This window comes from Chrysochloris asiatica, unplaced genomic scaffold (assembly GCF_000296735.1).
Source record: "Chrysochloris asiatica unplaced genomic scaffold, ChrAsi1.0 scaffold00097, whole genome shotgun sequence".
In the NCBI taxonomy this organism is placed as follows: Eukaryota; Metazoa; Chordata; class Mammalia; order Afrosoricida; family Chrysochloridae; genus Chrysochloris; species Chrysochloris asiatica.
In genome coordinates, this window is record NW_006408615.1 from 10528716 (window position 1) to 10545719 (window position 17004).

Here is a 17004-nt window from a genome sequence, read left to right on the forward strand (position 1 = left end):
ACAACAACAACAACAACAACAAGAAAAAGAAGAATTTTCAGCAAAGTACAAACATTTACAGCATTCTTTTAAATTTTTTGTTAATTCTTTACTGTGGAATAGCTCAGAACGTCACTTCTTGTTTTAGATGGGAAATTAATAACAACAAGAAAACTTAATCTGAATTACAAAATTCTTGTTTTAATAAAAATTCCTTACACCAGGAATTAAATATGAGTCAATTCTGACCCATAGCGACCCTGTATGGGGTTTCCGAGGAGAAGCTGGTGAGCTGGAACCGCCGACCTCGCAGTTAAAACAGCTTTCCAATCTGGCACATTAATCCAAAGGGCCACACCAGGACTGTAGGGTAGGGAGTGTGAATCCGGAGAATGGAATGAAAAACGAGGCCCCCAACTCAGAACTACCGCCTGTCTGCGCCCACGTCTCCAGATTGAACGCGAAATCCGTCCCCTCTCTGTGACGTCACTTCCGCTTCCTGCCTTGGGCGGCCATTTCTGTGCGGATCGCGCCTGGCCGGTGGAAACGCAGCTCGTGCTGGATCTTTGGCCGCGCTCCTCCCGGAGTGGCGAGTGCGTGGAGCCGCAACCATGGTGAGTGCGTGCGCTGGGAGGGAGGCCAGGGAATCGAAAGACTCGGGTTCGGTTTACGCACGTCCGAGTCTTTGGCTCTTCTGCCAGGCCCGGGTTTAGAGCACCGGCAGCTTCGGGCTCCCAACAACCGGGCCTAGGATTAGAACGAATGCCACTCTTCGGCTTAGAATTTATCAGTTGCGGGGTCCCAGCCGCCTGGACCGGAGTTAGAACTTGGGAATTGTAGTGCCCAATCACTAGTTGGGCGCAAGGCGAGTCTTGGGAGAGCGAGAGAGAGACCATCCCACGTGGAAGAGGGCAGAAATCTTGATGGTAAAAAACTGTTACAATTGTTGTTGGTTTTTTTGCGATCTCTAAAGGATGGCGTGGAGCCCTGGGTTTCGGTAAATTTACCCCAACCTCACCCTACTAACTGGGGTTCCATAGAGGGAGACCTTCAGCGAATTCCACGTGCTTGGGGTAAAGGAGAGGCGGGAGGTGGGCATGTGGAATGACCCGGATCCCAGGCCTCCTGCGAAGCGGCGGCCTCAAAAATGAGAGGCCCGGGTAGGACCACGTGCGGCTTCTCCAAATTTCTGGAAGAGCTGCAAATAGTGTATCCTGGTGGTTCTGGTTGACACTTGGTAGGGAGGGGAGGGAGGCGTTAGAAACCCTCTAACGCCCTAGTTTAATCCCCTTAATGGGGCTTGGAGCCCCGCGGTACTACCACCGCATCTCTTACAGTCTTAAGGGATCTGAAAGCACGTGCGTGGCTGAGTTCTAAGCTGAAATGCACAAGCCAGTGCTCCTTGTGGTGCTATTTTAACGCAGTTTCTCAAAAAGTTTTGGAAGCGGATGGTCTCAGGTTGAACTCTGAGGCAGTTTTCCTCAACTGTAAAATGGTAACAAGGCATGAGAATGAGAGTGTTGTGAGGAATAAATGAGATAGATAATGCATGCTAAAGCTTTACTCCTGGGTATTAGAATGGTTGTTAGATCAGAACCTTGCAAATATGTCCAGGGAGGGAGACCAAGCTAATCAAGCTTGTTACCTGCTGTCAGCGGCTGGTGAGCCTGAACCGCCGAGCTTACAGTGCAAACCGACCTTGCAATCCGGCGCATTAACACGCAGCACCACAAGCTTGTTGTTATGTGCCGTGGAGTCGGTTCCGACCGATAGCAACCCTGTACAGGGTTTCCGAGGCTGTAAATCATTACGGGAGCAGAACGCCTCATCTTTCTCCCACTGAATAGCTGGTAGTTTCGAACTGCTGACCTTACGAACTGCAGACCATACGGTTTGCAGGCCGATTCGTAACCACCACATGACCAGAGCACTTAAGGGTAATTTCATTCGTGTATGTGTCAGTAATTAACACATGAAAGGATTAAAGGTGAATAAATAACACTAAACAAGTATAGATTTGGGGTTTATAAACTGGGTTGCTGTTAAGTGTCTAAGAGTCAGTTCCGGCCCATAGCAGCCCTGTATAGGGCTTCTGGTGAGCTTGAACCACTGACCTTGTAGTTCAAAGGGCTTTCAGTCTGGGGCATTAACCCATAGTGCCACACCAGGACTCCTATAAACTGGGTAGTTTGGTTTTAAAGTTGAGTCTGCCTAACTTTGTTTTAAAGTTAATTAACATTACAAAAATAACTGGCATTGTAAGTACAGATGATGGTAAGTCCAGAAGTATTGCTGCAAAATCATAGAAATCTTTCTTAAAACAAAAATACCAAAATGTGAAGTTGTTTCTGGATATCTCCATTTGGGTCTGTACACGTCTGAAGGTGGCGTTTCTGTTCCTCAACACGTACTAGAAGAATTCTGTGCTCTTTGATTTACAACACAGCAAAACAGTTTTAACATCTCAAGAAACTTGAATTCATCAACGCAGCTTTACTTTTTCTTAAAACTTACTAATAAGCTCCTGCCATCCTGTGTTCTTTAAGAAAACCTATGAAGATTACTCCTTGTTGTTAGTGCCATCGAGTCGGCTCCAGCCCACAGCGACCCTGTATAGAGTTTCTGAGGAGTGACTGGTAAGCTTGAACTGCTGACTTTGCAGTTGGAACCAACCTTGCAGTCCAGCACATTAACCCACAGCAACATACCAGGACTCCAAGCAGTTGTTGTTGTTGTTAAGTGCCAATGAGTCGGTTCCACCTCATAGTAACTCTGTGTAGGGTTTTCAAGGAGCGGCTCATGAGCTTGAACTGCCTACCTGTGGTTCAAACTAACCTTGCAGCCCAATGCATTAACCCACAGTGCCACAAGTTAGTTCCGACTTAAAATGGCCCTCTATAGGGTTTCCCACGAACAGCCGGTCAGTTCAAACCACCGACCTTGCAGTTAGCAGTCCAGTGTTTATCCTACAGAGGAGAAAGATTTTTAAGGTAGAGCAAGGCTTTGAACCAGTTCTCAGTTCAGTCACGGTCAAAGAAGCAAAATTGGAACAGAGTTGAATGTTTTTAATTTTGGATAACCAAATTGGGAAAATTCTGGGTGGAAGCCCTGAATCTCCCTTTTACAAAACAAGGGCAGCTTAGGAGTTGCATAGTTCTTGCTCATAGCATTTTGAGCAGAATTGGAAACAGGTTCCCCGCTCAGAGATGGTGGCAGGCAACGTCTCTTCACAATCCTGCCAATAATCAATTCGCAAGTAACAAGTTGCCAAAGGGTATGCAGAAGACTTCATGCAGTATCAGGTTTGGAGGACAACTCAACAGCCTGTCATGTACAGATGACACAACCTGGCTTGCTGAGAGTGAGGAGGTCTTGAAGTACTTAAAGATCAAACACTAGATTTGAGCTTTTTTGAAGCTACCAACTCTGTGCTACCACTAAAGCACTAATTTAAAACAATGATTGAAAGCAAGTAGAACTAGAGAGCCCTTGATTAACTAACCCAGTTGTTAACTGAACGACTGACAGTTTACTTCTGGAAAATGAGCCTTGTAGATCAAGTTGGTAATCATAAGGCAAAAGGTCATTAGAATAACTTTAAGCTTAGTACTTTATGTATAAGAAAAAAAGACAAAGTTGCCCCTTGTGCATTTATTGATGTGGTGGTGTACCATGGAGTCGGTCTTACTCATAGCCCTGCATAGGGCTTCCAAGGCTTTAGTTTTACAGGAGCAGAAAGCCATTCTCCAGTGGAACCACTGGTAGTTTCAAACTGTTGGCCTTGAGATTAGCAGCCTGACTTAGAGCCACTATGCTATTAGAGCTCCTTAATCAGATAGTAGTTTTTTGTTTTTTTAAAATTGTCGTAAATGTTGGATAATGAGATAGTTAAGTGTCATTTAGTTGGTTCCGACCCATAACGACACCCTGTATAGGGTTTCCAAGGAGCAGCTGGTGAGCTTGAACTGCCAACCTTGCAGTTCAAACTTTGCAATCCAGTGTATTAACCCGCAGCGCCACCCCAGGACTCCAGTACCATTCCGTTTTTGTGGGCTTGGGACTGGGCAGGCTGGTGTTGAGTGTATGTTGGGGGTTCACTGGCCACTGTGTCTTTCAGTTGTTGGTGAAAATGTTTTTGTAACGTGTCTGGAACAACTGCTGGTGCCTCTTGGCTGATGCTTTGTTGTCTCCCCTAGACTGAAGCAGATGTAAATCCAAAAGCCTACCCCCTCGCAGATGCCCACCTCACAAAGAAGCTATTGGACCTCGTTCAGCAATCCTGCAACTACAAGCAGCTTCGAAAAGGAGCCAATGAGGGTAAGGCATCAGACAGTGGGCCTGGTGGGAGTGCTGGGGGCTGTCTGGGTCTAGACTTCAATCAGAGGTAAAGGCTGGATATTCTGACTGACCAATAGGAGGACTTGCTAGGTACTGTTGAATGGTTCTGACGTGACTCTGTGTAGGGTTTCTGAGAAGCAACTGATGGGTTTGAGCCACTAGATCCCAGTCCAGTGCTGACCCTATAGCTCCTCACCAGGAGTCTATGGAGGGCTTAGGACCATATTTACCATTGGATATAAAGGTTGGTGGCCTGAGAATTATTTTACATCCACCAGTTGTTTACATTTCGCCACATTTGCTGCTTTTTCTGTATATGAATGTTGGGGAAAGGGGGTCCCGTCCCGTTGAACCATGAGAGTCAGTTATAGAGACTGTATTACCTTTGTGATCCCCCCAGAGCCATAGAAGGGAAATAAGACTGTTTTCTCATCTCTCTGAAACTCGGGGTACTTTCCATTCACAAATCTCAGAAAGATCCTTTGTGGTGGTGTGTTTAAGTAATTTTATTTTTGTTGTTGTTGTTAGATGCCATCGAGTCAGTACGGACTCATAGCAACCCTATGCACAACAGAACAAAACTCTGCCCAGTCCTGGGCCAACCTCCATCTTACCAAACATAGGCTTCTTCAGCGACCGGTACCCCCTGACAATAGTCCAAAGTATGGCTTTGAAGGAGCATTCTGACTACACGTCTTCCTTGCTATAATTGTTAAGGAGTCCTTAAGCACTGTGGGATACTACACTGAACCACCACAAGGTCACTGTGAGTCAGAACTGACTGGATGTCACTTAACAATAACAACGTTGTTTAAAATTAGGAAAGGTACGCACCTGGGTTGTATTCTGTCACCATATTTATTCAACCTGTATGCTGAGCAAATAATCTGAGAAGCAGGCTTTGAAGAAAAACGTGGCATCAGAATTGGAGAAAGACTTGTAAACAACCTGAGAAATGCAAATGATACAACCTTGCTTGCTGAAAGCGAAGAGGATTTAAAATACTTACTGATCGTGGTCAAAGATGGTGGCTCTAATCTTTGGATTGGAAAGATTGACCACCTCAATCTTTTCTCCCTTTATTATGATTTTTTTTTTTTTATTGGACCAATTGTGAAGATTTAAGTCCGTTTTGCTCTCAGCATATTATATCATGCCATCTGCGTACCACAGGTTGATACTGAGTTTTTCTCCAGTCTGATGCAGCATTCTTCTAGTGGTTTAGAACCAAACACTGCCTGGTCCCATCCCATCCTTAAAATCTAATGAGAGTGGGAAGTAGGATTTGCACTTGGGAGTGTCTGGCTCCAGTGCTATGCAGAGTGAAGTCTATGGACCAACACTTTGTTTCATTCTAAGAGAGTAAGCAGGTGAAGCAGTGCTGGGGACGGGGTCTGTGTCAGAGATCTGGGGTGAGCTCTCTGGAAGTAGTGCTGCCCTGCAGACTGTGAGGGTGACCCTGACCTATGACCACAACTAGTCTCAGAAGCCCTGACCACCCTGTGGAAGCTGTCACCGTGGCTGGGTGACTTGGGTACGTACGTGTGGCAGTAGAGGAGAGCAAAGAAGTGGTCAGATTCAGGTGTGATTTGCAGACAGGACTGAGGGGTCTGATGGAGAGTTCACACCACTAATTGATGTTTGGGTCCTTCACTGCCTCCTAGGGGAACTCCAGAGCAGAATTGTTTTTGCTTTCACCCCGTTTTCTCACACTGGTTTTTCTTTTCTTAGAAATGGCTCTGTTGTGGCCTATTCTGCTCCTCATCCTAAGCCCCATGTTACATTGGCCTCATGTCCGGTTTTCTCCACAGCCACCAAAACCCTCAACAGAGGCATCTCGGAGTTCATCGTGATGGCCGCGGATGCCGAGCCGCTGGAGATCATCCTGCACCTCCCGCTGCTGTGTGAAGACAAGAACGTGCCCTATGTGTTTGTGCGCTCCAAGCAGGCCCTTGGGCGGGCCTGCGGTGTCTCCAGGCCTGTCATTGCCTGCTCCGTCACTATTAAGGAGGGCTCCCAGTTGAAGCAGCAGATCCAGTCCATTCAGCAGTCCATCGAGAGGCTTCTCGTCTAAGCCGGTGGCCCTGCCCGCTGGCTTGCAGCTCCTCCCCGGGGTGGGGAGCATAGGTCATGCACAGTAGTGTGTGGTGTTCTCAGCTACTTCCTAATTGTTGTAAGATATTGTCCTGAGTGGTTTCTGGATTTTTATATATTATTTTTGTTTTGTTGGCGCATCCCCCAGCCCTTCTCTGTGTCTTTTTCTCTGCTATTTTAAAAAATATTTCTTATAGGAGCCTAGTACCCAGTGGAGGAAGTAGCAGTGTGGTAGCCACGTTAAAAGGCAGGTGCAGTGGCCAAGAGAAAGCTGACCGACCCAAGGCAGAGTTCCAGCTACCATCTGCTCACTTCTGGATCCCTATCTACTTGGCGTCCCTTACGTCTGGCACACAGAACCATTCCCTCAATGATGCGTAATGGGGGCTTTTCCTCTGTCCTCTAGGAGGGGGTAAGCTCGTCTGCAGTGAGGTGGTTAGACTTACTTTGCACCTTGCTATTTGCTCCAGTGATGTGATGCTCTCCCCAGCCCCTACCCGTGCTCCTGAGGGTGGCAGGATGCCCACGTACCAAAGAGACACTGAGGGATTCTGGGGCAGCCTGGGTGACGTAGGCTTGGGATAGCCAACCTAGGCCTTGAAGAAGTAGTGGGCCAGGTGGTGTTGGAATGAAGGATTCCAAGAAAGGCACAGAGACCTGGCTGGAGCTGGCAGCCAGAGATGATCCGATCCAAGGAAACCCCCTTGTGAATGAGAATTTCTTCAGTGGACACTTTGTGCCGGTACCAAGACCCCTCACACCTGCTTCTTGCCACAGCGCAGGTCAGGTGGCTCTTCTCACATCACAGGGACCGTGCTAATATTGAGCTAATTCATTCTAATAAAAGAGTATCTTCATAGTCCTGCTGAATAGTTAATCACTGAGTGAAGCAACCTTGTGCTACCAGAGTATTTACTGCTTTTCCCCAGCAGGCTGAGAAAGCCAGCATGAACCATGGGGGTTCTGGCTTGGTGGTTCTGAAGGTCTTGTTTTTGACAGACTTGCTCACTGGAATGTTGCATTCTGTCCCCAGCAGCACAGAAAGGGCTATTATTCTAGAACAGGGTTTTTCACCCATGGCACTGTGGGCTGGTATTTCTGTTGTGAGGGGCTGAGCTGTGTATTACACATGGTTTAGCGGCATCCCTACCCAGTAACATGCCAGATGCCATACCACCACTGCCCACGTTTACAAAGCATAGTCTCCACACATTGCTCAGCGTTCCCTCAGAGGTGCGCTCAGCCCCAGTTAAGAACTGCGGCTATAGAATAGGAGACTTGGGAGTGGAGGTGGGGATCAAATTTCCTTCCAAGGTGTAAATGATACCAACCAAAAAACCCCATGCCTTTGAGTCTATTCTGACGCAATCCTGTGGGACAACATCTAAGGGTTTACGAAACAATCTTCAGGAATAGATAACCCCATCTTTCTCCTTATGAGTGGCTAGTGGAGTTGAACTGCTGACCTTGCAGTTAAATCCCACTGCTTAAACCACTGTGCTACCAGTGTTCCTTTGTTAAAAAAGTTCCAACTCAGCAACCCTGTAGAGGGTTTCCCAGGAGCAACTGGTGAGAGTTTGAACCAACCTGGTGGTCCAATGCTTATCACCCAGCCCCACACCAGGGTTCCTTAGCAAAGTCTAATAAGGACTAATGAGACTTAAGTCTTCCTAGCCAGCTTTGACTGCCCAGTCCTGCAGGAAACATCTGGAAGGCCCCAGAAAGCACTCTGACTTGCCAATGTCTGTTCTGTCACTGTCCCATCTCACTCCAGTGCTGCTAGCCCCTCCCCAAGGCTTCGGGTTTGTTACGTGTCGAGTCAGTTGCGACCCTTTATAGGGTTTCTGAGGAGCAGCTGGTAAGCTTGAACTGCTGATCTTGTGGTTCAAATGGCTTTGAGTCTGGCGCATTTTGCTAATTAGGTGCTGTTGTCAGTTCCAACTCCTGTGACCCTATATGCAACCAAAGTGGACCCTGCCCAGTCCTGTGCTAGCCTCTCATCGCTGTCAGTCCAGCCCCTTGCCAGTCTCTGCTCCCCGCCCCGCTCTGAAGCATGAAGTTTCCCCCAGGTACTGGTTCTTGTAATGTGTCCAAAGTAAGATGAAGTCTTGTCATTCTATGTCTAAACATTCTGGCTGCATTTCTTCAAGCAGCCCATGGGATACTCAATATTCTTGGCCAACACCATACTTCTTTGGTTTTCCTTGCCCATCTTTTGTAAGCATATGAGGCAACTGGAAATACCATGACTTTTGTAGTAGCTTTGCCCAGTATACCATTCTTTGATTTCTTGACTACTGACTGCAACAATGGATTCATGTTGTGAATCCAAGCAAAATGAAATTGACAATTTCATTTCTCATGCTGCTGCTTATTGGTCCAGCTGTGATGATTTCTGTTGAGATAGAATCTGTACTGAAGACTATAGCCTTTGATCTTCATCTGTAGTGCTGTTATGTGTCAAGTTGGTTCCAAATCAGCAATGCTATGTAGAGTTTCCGTGGAGCCGCTGGTAAGTTTCAACTGCGGACCTTGATGTGTACAGTCCAGTATTTATTCTACAGCGACACACCAGTGCTCCATACTTCTGTTCTAGAATCTTACAAGCCTGTTAGCTCCTCAGATCCTTTGTACTTTGTAACCCCTCAGTTCCCTCTGCACTGGTGGCTTTCTCTTTCTAACCTTAAATATCACTTCCTTAGGGTCTCTCCCTCCTCCCCTTGGCACGGTACATCCTATTTTAGATTTTTCTCCACTCTACTGAATGTTTTAAATTGTTTCCTGACTGTTGTCCTCATTGGAGAGCAGTTTGTAGTGCCCTGAGCTTGGTGTTCCAAAAATGTCAGTCATTCCGAAAGAGTAATCTCCAGCTGCCTATGAAGTCGACTGCAGTTTCATGAGAGAATCCATGGCTTTCTGATCCCAAAGAAAACTTTTAAATCAAGTTTGCTGAAACTAATTTTCCCAAGTGGACCTGTGATTGAGTGTGCTGAAACCTAGTTTCCATTATCTTGAATCCCTAACATGCTATGAGGGAGAAAAGGGAGCATGTTCTAGAACTATGTAGTCCCTGGTCCCTCTTCCGTGTTAAGCTACATCAGGTATGTACCTCAATATAGCAGAAATATGTATATAATCAGGGGAGTGCCATGGTGCTGTAGGATAAGCATTGGACTGGGAACCAAAGGTCAGTGGTCTGAGCCTACCAGCTGTTCCACAGGAGAAAGAGGAGACTCTGCTCCCACGGACACCACCCTGTACAGGACCACTGAGTCAGAATCAATTCAACAGCCACAAGGGAGACATTCAAATAGTAAATCAGTATTCTCCGTGCTGTCCTGTGGTGGCTTCTATGGCCCTCAGCCCATGGTGTTCAACTTCAGAGCTGGTCTGGGGGACCTATAGATGGCAGAAGTGACACATGGCTTCCAATGGTTCATAAAAGGTCTGGCAGCTCTGCCTCTGGCTCCCCCGGCTATGGGGAACAGTGCTGTGGAGAGGACCACAGGCCTCCAGCCAGCAGTTAGCACCAGCTTTCCTGCCAAGGGGATGTGCCTCAGCCCAGCCTGCAGGTTATGACAGCCCAGGTCACCTTGAATGCAACTTCATGGATAATTCCAATCCAAAACCACCCACCCACTCACCTCCCAAATTCCTCACAAACAAAAATGGTGAGAATGTTTGTTTTAAATCATTAGTGTTGGGGTAGTTGGTTACACAGCAATAACTGGGGGGGGGGGGGGAATGAAAAGGGTGGGACTATCATGCCAAAGTAGCAATAGCTACGGTCCAGTCCAAACTGCAGGGCAATGGACATCTGCACTGCTGGGCCCCCGGCTGATCTGTGCTGCTCGCCTGCTGCCCAAGGGCTGGAAAATCCCACGTAGACTGGCTCTCGTCCAAGCTGTTAAGTCAGCAACGATTCTCTAAACAGGGCTGGCTCAAATCGTTCCTGCTCACGCGGAGTCCCGCTCATCTGTGCAGAGAACAGCTCCATAGGATTTTCAAGGCTGGGACTTCCAAAAGCTGATTCCAGCTCTGCCTTCCAGGTACCTCTCTGTGGGTGAGTCCAGGACTGACTTGTGAATCACCCAGGGACTCTCATTTAGAGAGGAAAACAGGGCTTCGTGTGTCTTCCCCAAATTTGGATTTGAGGTTGGATTTCTAGCCTTGGGAATCCTATATGGGAACCATCATGAGCACAGCATCCTCTGGACTCCTGCTGTAGGGCTTTAGGATCAGCACTTGACTACTAACTGAAAGGTTAGCAGTGCAAACCCACCAGCCGGGCCTCAGAAACCCTAACAGGGCCGCAGAGTCAGATCCTACTCAACAGCATGCACCACCACCTAGTGTAGCGCTGTAGGATAAGCACTAGACTGCTAAGCCCAAGGCTGGTCATTCAAACCCACCAGCCACTCCTTGTTAGCCCTATACAGGTCACTTGTGAGTCAGAACTGACTCTATGGCACTTAAGTGCCTGGTTGTGAAGGAAAAGGCCAGCAGTTCAAACCTCCCTGCCACAGAGAAAGAGGTGGGTGGCAGTCAGCATCGACTTGTTGGCACTGGGATGAGGTACCCAGTGAGGAGCTCATTCCAATGCTGGGTTCTCACGTCACAAACACAGGACCTACGAACCCTGTGCTCGGGCATACTCCTCTGGTTGCAGAAACAGCATGAGTGGGATGGACTTGGGGGAACACAAGGAACAGATACCCTCCTCTTCCCCTGCTTCAATATCAACGGTTGCCCCTCATCTTGAACTTCCTACAGCTGCCCTGACAAAAAAGAGGTTACTATTTCTCTTCCACTGAACTCACATTCTCAAGGCAATAAAAAACACGGTTAAGTGTATCTTTGTGTACTCTTCCTTAAATGTCACATACAAGGATCAAAGGAACGGGGTGGCTGTTTCTACTCAGGAAGTAAATGTACCCGAATGCCAATGTTGCAGGAGAAGAAAGCAGGTGGGAGGACAGGGTGTCTGGGGAGGAGAATCCTGTCCTTAATTGTCACACACACCTGTTCCCTTTCATACCTGTTTCCACTGTGATAATGTGTGTTCCCGGTGGGAGAGAGCATTAGACTCTCCAATGGAAAGTGATTTTTGGATGCAAGACAGACATACCTTCCTCTTCCACAGTGAGGAACAGCAGGTGGCACAAAAGAGGGCTCTTTATTCAGACAGCAGAGTAAGGCAAGGCGAAGTGGAGGACTGCACTATCTCCACGGCAACAGTCTCAGCGCTAAAGCCCCTGGGCTCTGTCAGGCAGATGGCTCCAGGCTCAGGAGAAGCATTTTTTCCAGGGATGAGACCCTATCAGACCACCGGTTACAGTGTGGAAGGGTGGCTGGGGGATCGGCCGGTCAGCCCTGGAAGTGGCTGGTGAGTGTGTCCAGCAGCTCCTGCTTCTTCAGACCGCCCTTCAGTCCATACACGCGGCAGGCTTCCTTCAGCATGGGCACAGTGAGCTTACCCAGGGTGCCTTTGCTGATGTGACTCTTCAGCTCCTCTTCAGATACTTCTACCTTGGGCCTTTTGCTTCCAGAACCTTCATCATCTGGGGAGAATATGTCAGGAGGAGTGACTAATGCTACCACAGGCATCCCAGCTACCCTGTACAGGGTGCCCACGTGATCTGGGTTGCAGCTCCCCGTTTTCCACAGAGCACTGGCCTCTGCCTACAGCCCCGCGGGGAAGATGCAGTGTTGATGAGGCAGCTTCTTTAAGTGTAAAACCAAAAATGTATCACACCCAGGAGGAAGCTAGTGTGAAAGCCATCAGTTTACCCAAAACTTGCCTTGCTCTGGGTGGACAAATCATTTCTCCTTTCTCTCCTTTCCCCTTCTCCTTCCACACAGAGCACCCTGTGTGAGGGGGCTTCAAAAACTTGGTGGAGAAATTACCACAAATGTGTAAAAGCCTCCTCACACAACCTAAGCCAGAACTACTCAGGTGAGGACAGAAAAGGCACTTTGCTGAGAGGAATGAGTCACAGTAAAAAGTACTCTGGTCTAGCAATAAGAAAAGAACAAGAGGGAAAAAACGGGTAAGGGTTATTAATGGGAATTTCACAGAAAAAAAAAGTATCAATGTCATTTTCAACAAAAAAAATAAAATTATTTAAATGTAAGTCAAATAAATTACATCTCATAATTGGAAAACTGCAAATCAAAATAAGATATGGTTTTCTCTCTCTTATTTTTGTGAAAACAAGTTTTAAATGTTTACATAGTCTAGGGTTGGTGAGAAGTAAGGGAAGAGATGTCACCCCTCCTTAGCTAAAGTGTAAACTGTTTCTCTTTCCTGAAGGCAACCTGGCAATTCTGATGAGATGAACTGCCTACACCTGGACCCTGTGATCCCACAGCTTAGAATCTATCGCCCAGACGCACACACACAGTGCTCGTTCCCTGCATCCCTGCAACTAAGGTGTATGGTACCCACACATACATGCGGGACGTGGTAGAACTGCCATCCTGCTCGGCTTAAATGAGAGCCAGGCCCAGAGCTCAGGGGTGGAGACAGAGGTGAGAGATGAGGACAGAGTGTGGCCTGTGGACCCAAGGTCCTGTGCTGAGAACCTCCTGGACACAGGAGGCAGCTCTCACACCACAGAGTGTGAGGAATGGTAGCAGCAGGGCTAGGGACTGGTGAGAAAGCGCACTGGGCTCGCCAACGAGTCTGGGCAGGAGGCTTGCTGGCAGATTGGGGTGCCTCTGGTCACCAAGTGGAGCTGAAGAGCTTTGTATCGGAACAGAGGCTGGGCTGGCCGTGGAGGCCTATGGATCAGGGAAAGGTCTATGTGTGGGCACAGCTGAGAAGAGGCTGTCCTGATGGAAGAACGGTATCCTGTCACTTCTCTAGTGAACCCCATAATTGTAAACCCCATAACTGTGAATATTTTTTGTGAATTCTGTGTGGCCACTTCATGAAAATACCTAACTGGGCAGAGCAGCAGACAGTGTTGTGGAAGGATGGTAACAAGGTTGGAGAGAGGACACCTGTCTGACCTCCACCTCACAGGAATCAGCCTTAGGCTGACGCTGCTGATGGCGACTCTGAGCCCTTTTGTCAAGTGAAAGGTCACACTCCCCGCCCTGCCTTTTACCAACATGAAAACAACTTTAAACATAAGCCACCTAGGTGCAACTATTGCTCTCCACAGGAAGGGAAGAAGAGTAAGGAAAACCAGAGACATGGAAGCAATTCATCCAAAGCACCAATGGACCAGGCGAACTCCAGCCTTCTAGACCCTGAGGTCAGGAGAACTAGAAAGTGTCCCCGTACCACTACCAACTGCTCTGAAAGCGATCACAAGTGGTGGTCTTGGATGGAGTGGAAGAAAAATGTGAAACAAAGCTCAAAATCACAAAAAAGACCCGGTTTCCTGATCAAATAAAGATTAGTAGAACTGCCCTTAGTCGCTCTTCAAGGCTGGAACTAAACTCAGCTCTGGGGCTCCACTTTGAGCCAAACAACAGACAGGCATATAATGGAACAAGTAACACCAGTGGAGGTAGGCACACCTTTGAAAAATCAATCACACAAGATCAAAAGGGAAGCATCTGCCTGAGGCAAAAATGAGAATGCAGGAAGGGATAGATGAGAAGAAGGGTGAATGGAAATGGGAAACACAGGAAAGAAGTGGGAAACCTGCTATTACATCCTGGGAATTGTAATGATGGCACAAAACCAAGTACATATGAAAAAATCACAAAAGCTGAAAAATACAACCCACTCAACACCCAGGCTCAGCTCACCTTGTTTGCGTTTGGTGGTTTTCATCCCAGGATTGTAATCTGTTGGGTAGACCAGGTCCTTAAACTCATCCACCAGGGAGCCCAGTCGTTTATCCATATCTTCAACTCTGGGCACTAGACAATCAAAACAGAGAGACTGGCTTGGAGAGTCGTGAACCTTGGCTTCCTGCTCAGTCCCACCTTTAGAGGAACCAGAGGACCAGGCACCTAACTTCTGGGAAGGGTAAGGCTGGGGCAAAGGTTGGCAAGGAGCTGCTGGACTGGCCAGTCGGTCATTGGAAAGCATCCAGTAATGTCACATTCACCAAGCACCGTTAACAGTCACATTTACTGAGCACTTACTATAGCCAGGAACTGTTCTAAATGCAGCAATGCTGTAAGGAACCCTGGTAGGGTAGTGCTTTACGAGCTGAGCTACTAACTCCACCTGCAGGAGAACGATGAAGCTTTCTACTCCCGTAAAGATTTACTGCTTTGGAAACCCAAAGGGTTGCTATGCGTCAGCACTGACTCTGGCACACCACTGCCGCCACTACCACAACCCCCTATGGGATACGTACATTAGATTCCCTGTTTTACATGAAAGGAAAGCAGAGGGGCTAAAGGAATGGTCCAAGGTCAAGCAGCAGGTAAGTGGTAGAGCTGCACTGTAGTAGATTCTAGGCTAGGTATTCAAACAAGAGTGAAGTCGAAGTCTACACCCTCAGTAGGCTTACAGTAAAAGCATAAAGGCAATAGTACAGGGCAGCGCCGTAAAGGAAGGGGCTGTACAGAGCAGTGAGGCCAGAAGGGACAAGAACGACTACTACAACCTGACACACAGGACAACTGTCTGGCTGGCATTCAAGTCATCGCCAAAGCCTGCGTTCTTACCACCACGGGAGGTACTAAGTGAAAAACACCAGGTTATCACGTGAGGAGAACAGGATCTGCAAAGGGGCTGAGGTCAGGGACACCTTGAACATCTGTTGAGGCATTTGACCTTACTGCAGAGCAGTGGGGACACGTGTGTGTGTGCGCTAAAAATACACATAACTAAACATCTCTCAATTCAACAATTTTTCCACATACACTTGAGTGGCCATGATTCCAACCCGAAATCATCATCACTATCCTTGCAGGTGTAACCCACCACCACTCAGTACCTAGTGGGTGAACCCTGACCAAGCTAAAGCAACAGAACAACATGATTAAAGTGGCATTCAAGAACCATTTCCCTGACGGCTGTGTAGGCTGAGTTGTGAGAGTGTAAGCCACACGGTCCACCACGTGTCTGTCCCTTTGTCACATAGTGTTGGCCTGCGTGTGGCTGAGATACTGGAAGAACTATGCCACTGCTATTTTGAACACCAGTGGGATCACCCATAATGGACAGGGTTCAGATCTGTGTCAGATCCTGAAGAAGGCGAGGTGGAGCACTCCTGAAGGGTGAGCCACTGAAAACCTTAAGAACAGCGATGAAACATTATCAGATATAGTGCCCGAAGATGAGCACCTAAAGCAGAAGGCACTCCAAATACTAGTGGGCAAGAATTGCCTCTTCAAAATAGAATCGACCTTAGTGATGGGGCTGGAGCAAAGCTTTCAGGAGCTTCATTATGCTGATGGGACACAACTTAAAATAAGGAGAAATAGCTGTAAATATCCATTAATAATCAGAACATGAAATGTACAAAGTATCAACGTAGGAAAACTGCAAGTCATCAAAAATGAAGTGGAATGAATCAAGATGGATACGCTAAGCATTAGCGAGCTACTAAGGACTGGTATTGGCCATTTTGAATCCAACAATCATATGGTTTATTAGCCGGAATGGCAGCTTGACTACATCAGTTGTAAGAGATGGTAGAAAAGCTCCCTATTATCAGCCAAAACAAGACCAGGGACAGATAGTGGAACAAACCATCAATTGCTCATATGCAAGTTCAGGTTAAAGCCAAAGAATATTAATACAAGTCCATGAGAGCCAATATATGACTTTGAACATATTGTACCTGAATTTAGAGACCATCTGAAGAACAGATTTAATTCATTAGATACAAATGACTGAAGACCAAAAGAACTGTGGCATGACATCAAGAACACCATACAGGAAGAATGAAAAGTCATTAAGAAGACAAGAAAGAGAGAAAAGAACAAAATGGATGTCAGAAGAGACTCTGAAACTTGCTCTCCAGCATAGACATGCTAAAGCAAATGGCAGAAGTAAGGAGGTAAAAGAACTGAACAGAAATTTTCAAAGAGCAGCTCAAGAAGACAAAGTCAAATATGATGAAACTTGCCAAGGCCTGGAATTAGAAAACCAAAAGGGAAGAACACAACATTTCTCAAGCTGAGGGAACTGAAGAAAAAAATCCAAGCCTCAATTTGCAATATCGAAGGATTCTATGGACAAATGATGGAAGGAATACACAGTCACGCTACCAAAAAGATGATACTGAAGGAATTACACTGAAGGCGTTGACAAAGAACAAGGCTCCAGGAATTGATGGAATACAAAATGAAATCTTCTACCAAATATTCAGCAATGGAGGCACTACACTAATCTATGCCAAGAAATTTGGAAGACAGCTTTCTGGTCAACTGATTAGAAGAAATCCCTATCTGGCCATTCCAATGTGGAAATCATCGGACAATATCATTGATATCCAATGCAAGTAAAATTTTTCTAAAGATACTTCAAACAAAGCTGCAGGAGTACATTGACAGGGAGCTTCCAGAGGTTCACGCTAGATTCAGACAGAGAAGTGGAACAAGGGATATCATTGCTGGATCTTAGCTGAAATGACATAAGAAGCTTCAAAAGAAGGTGGAAGGAAAGAAAGAAGG

General features: G+C 47.0%; 2 protein-coding genes across 2 annotated transcripts in view; one reads left to right on the plus strand and one right to left on the minus strand.

Moving 5' to 3' along the window:
• The window catches only part of LOC102822854 (H/ACA ribonucleoprotein complex subunit 2-like), a 12833-nt gene extending 6442 nt beyond the window's left edge, over nt 1-6391 (plus strand). The window contains exons 2-6 of the mRNA XM_006866920.1: nt 433-593; nt 681-798; nt 1020-1070; nt 4176-4296; nt 6129-6391. Coding sequence (XP_006866982.1) covers nt 433-593; nt 681-798; nt 1020-1070; nt 4176-4296; nt 6129-6391 — 714 coding nt within the window. The remainder of the gene's footprint in view (nt 1-432; nt 594-680; nt 799-1019; nt 1071-4175; nt 4297-6128) is intronic.
• A 5387-nt stretch (nt 6392-11778) lies between these two features.
• The window catches only part of XRCC6 (X-ray repair complementing defective repair in Chinese hamster cells 6), a 65845-nt gene continuing 60619 nt past the window's right edge, over nt 11779-17004 (minus strand). The window contains exons 10-11 of the mRNA XM_006866921.1: nt 14176-14289; nt 11779-11972 (exon numbers count right to left, since the gene is read on the minus strand). Of these exons, the coding sequence (XP_006866983.1) occupies nt 11779-11972; nt 14176-14289 (308 nt within the window). The remainder of the gene's footprint in view (nt 11973-14175; nt 14290-17004) is intronic.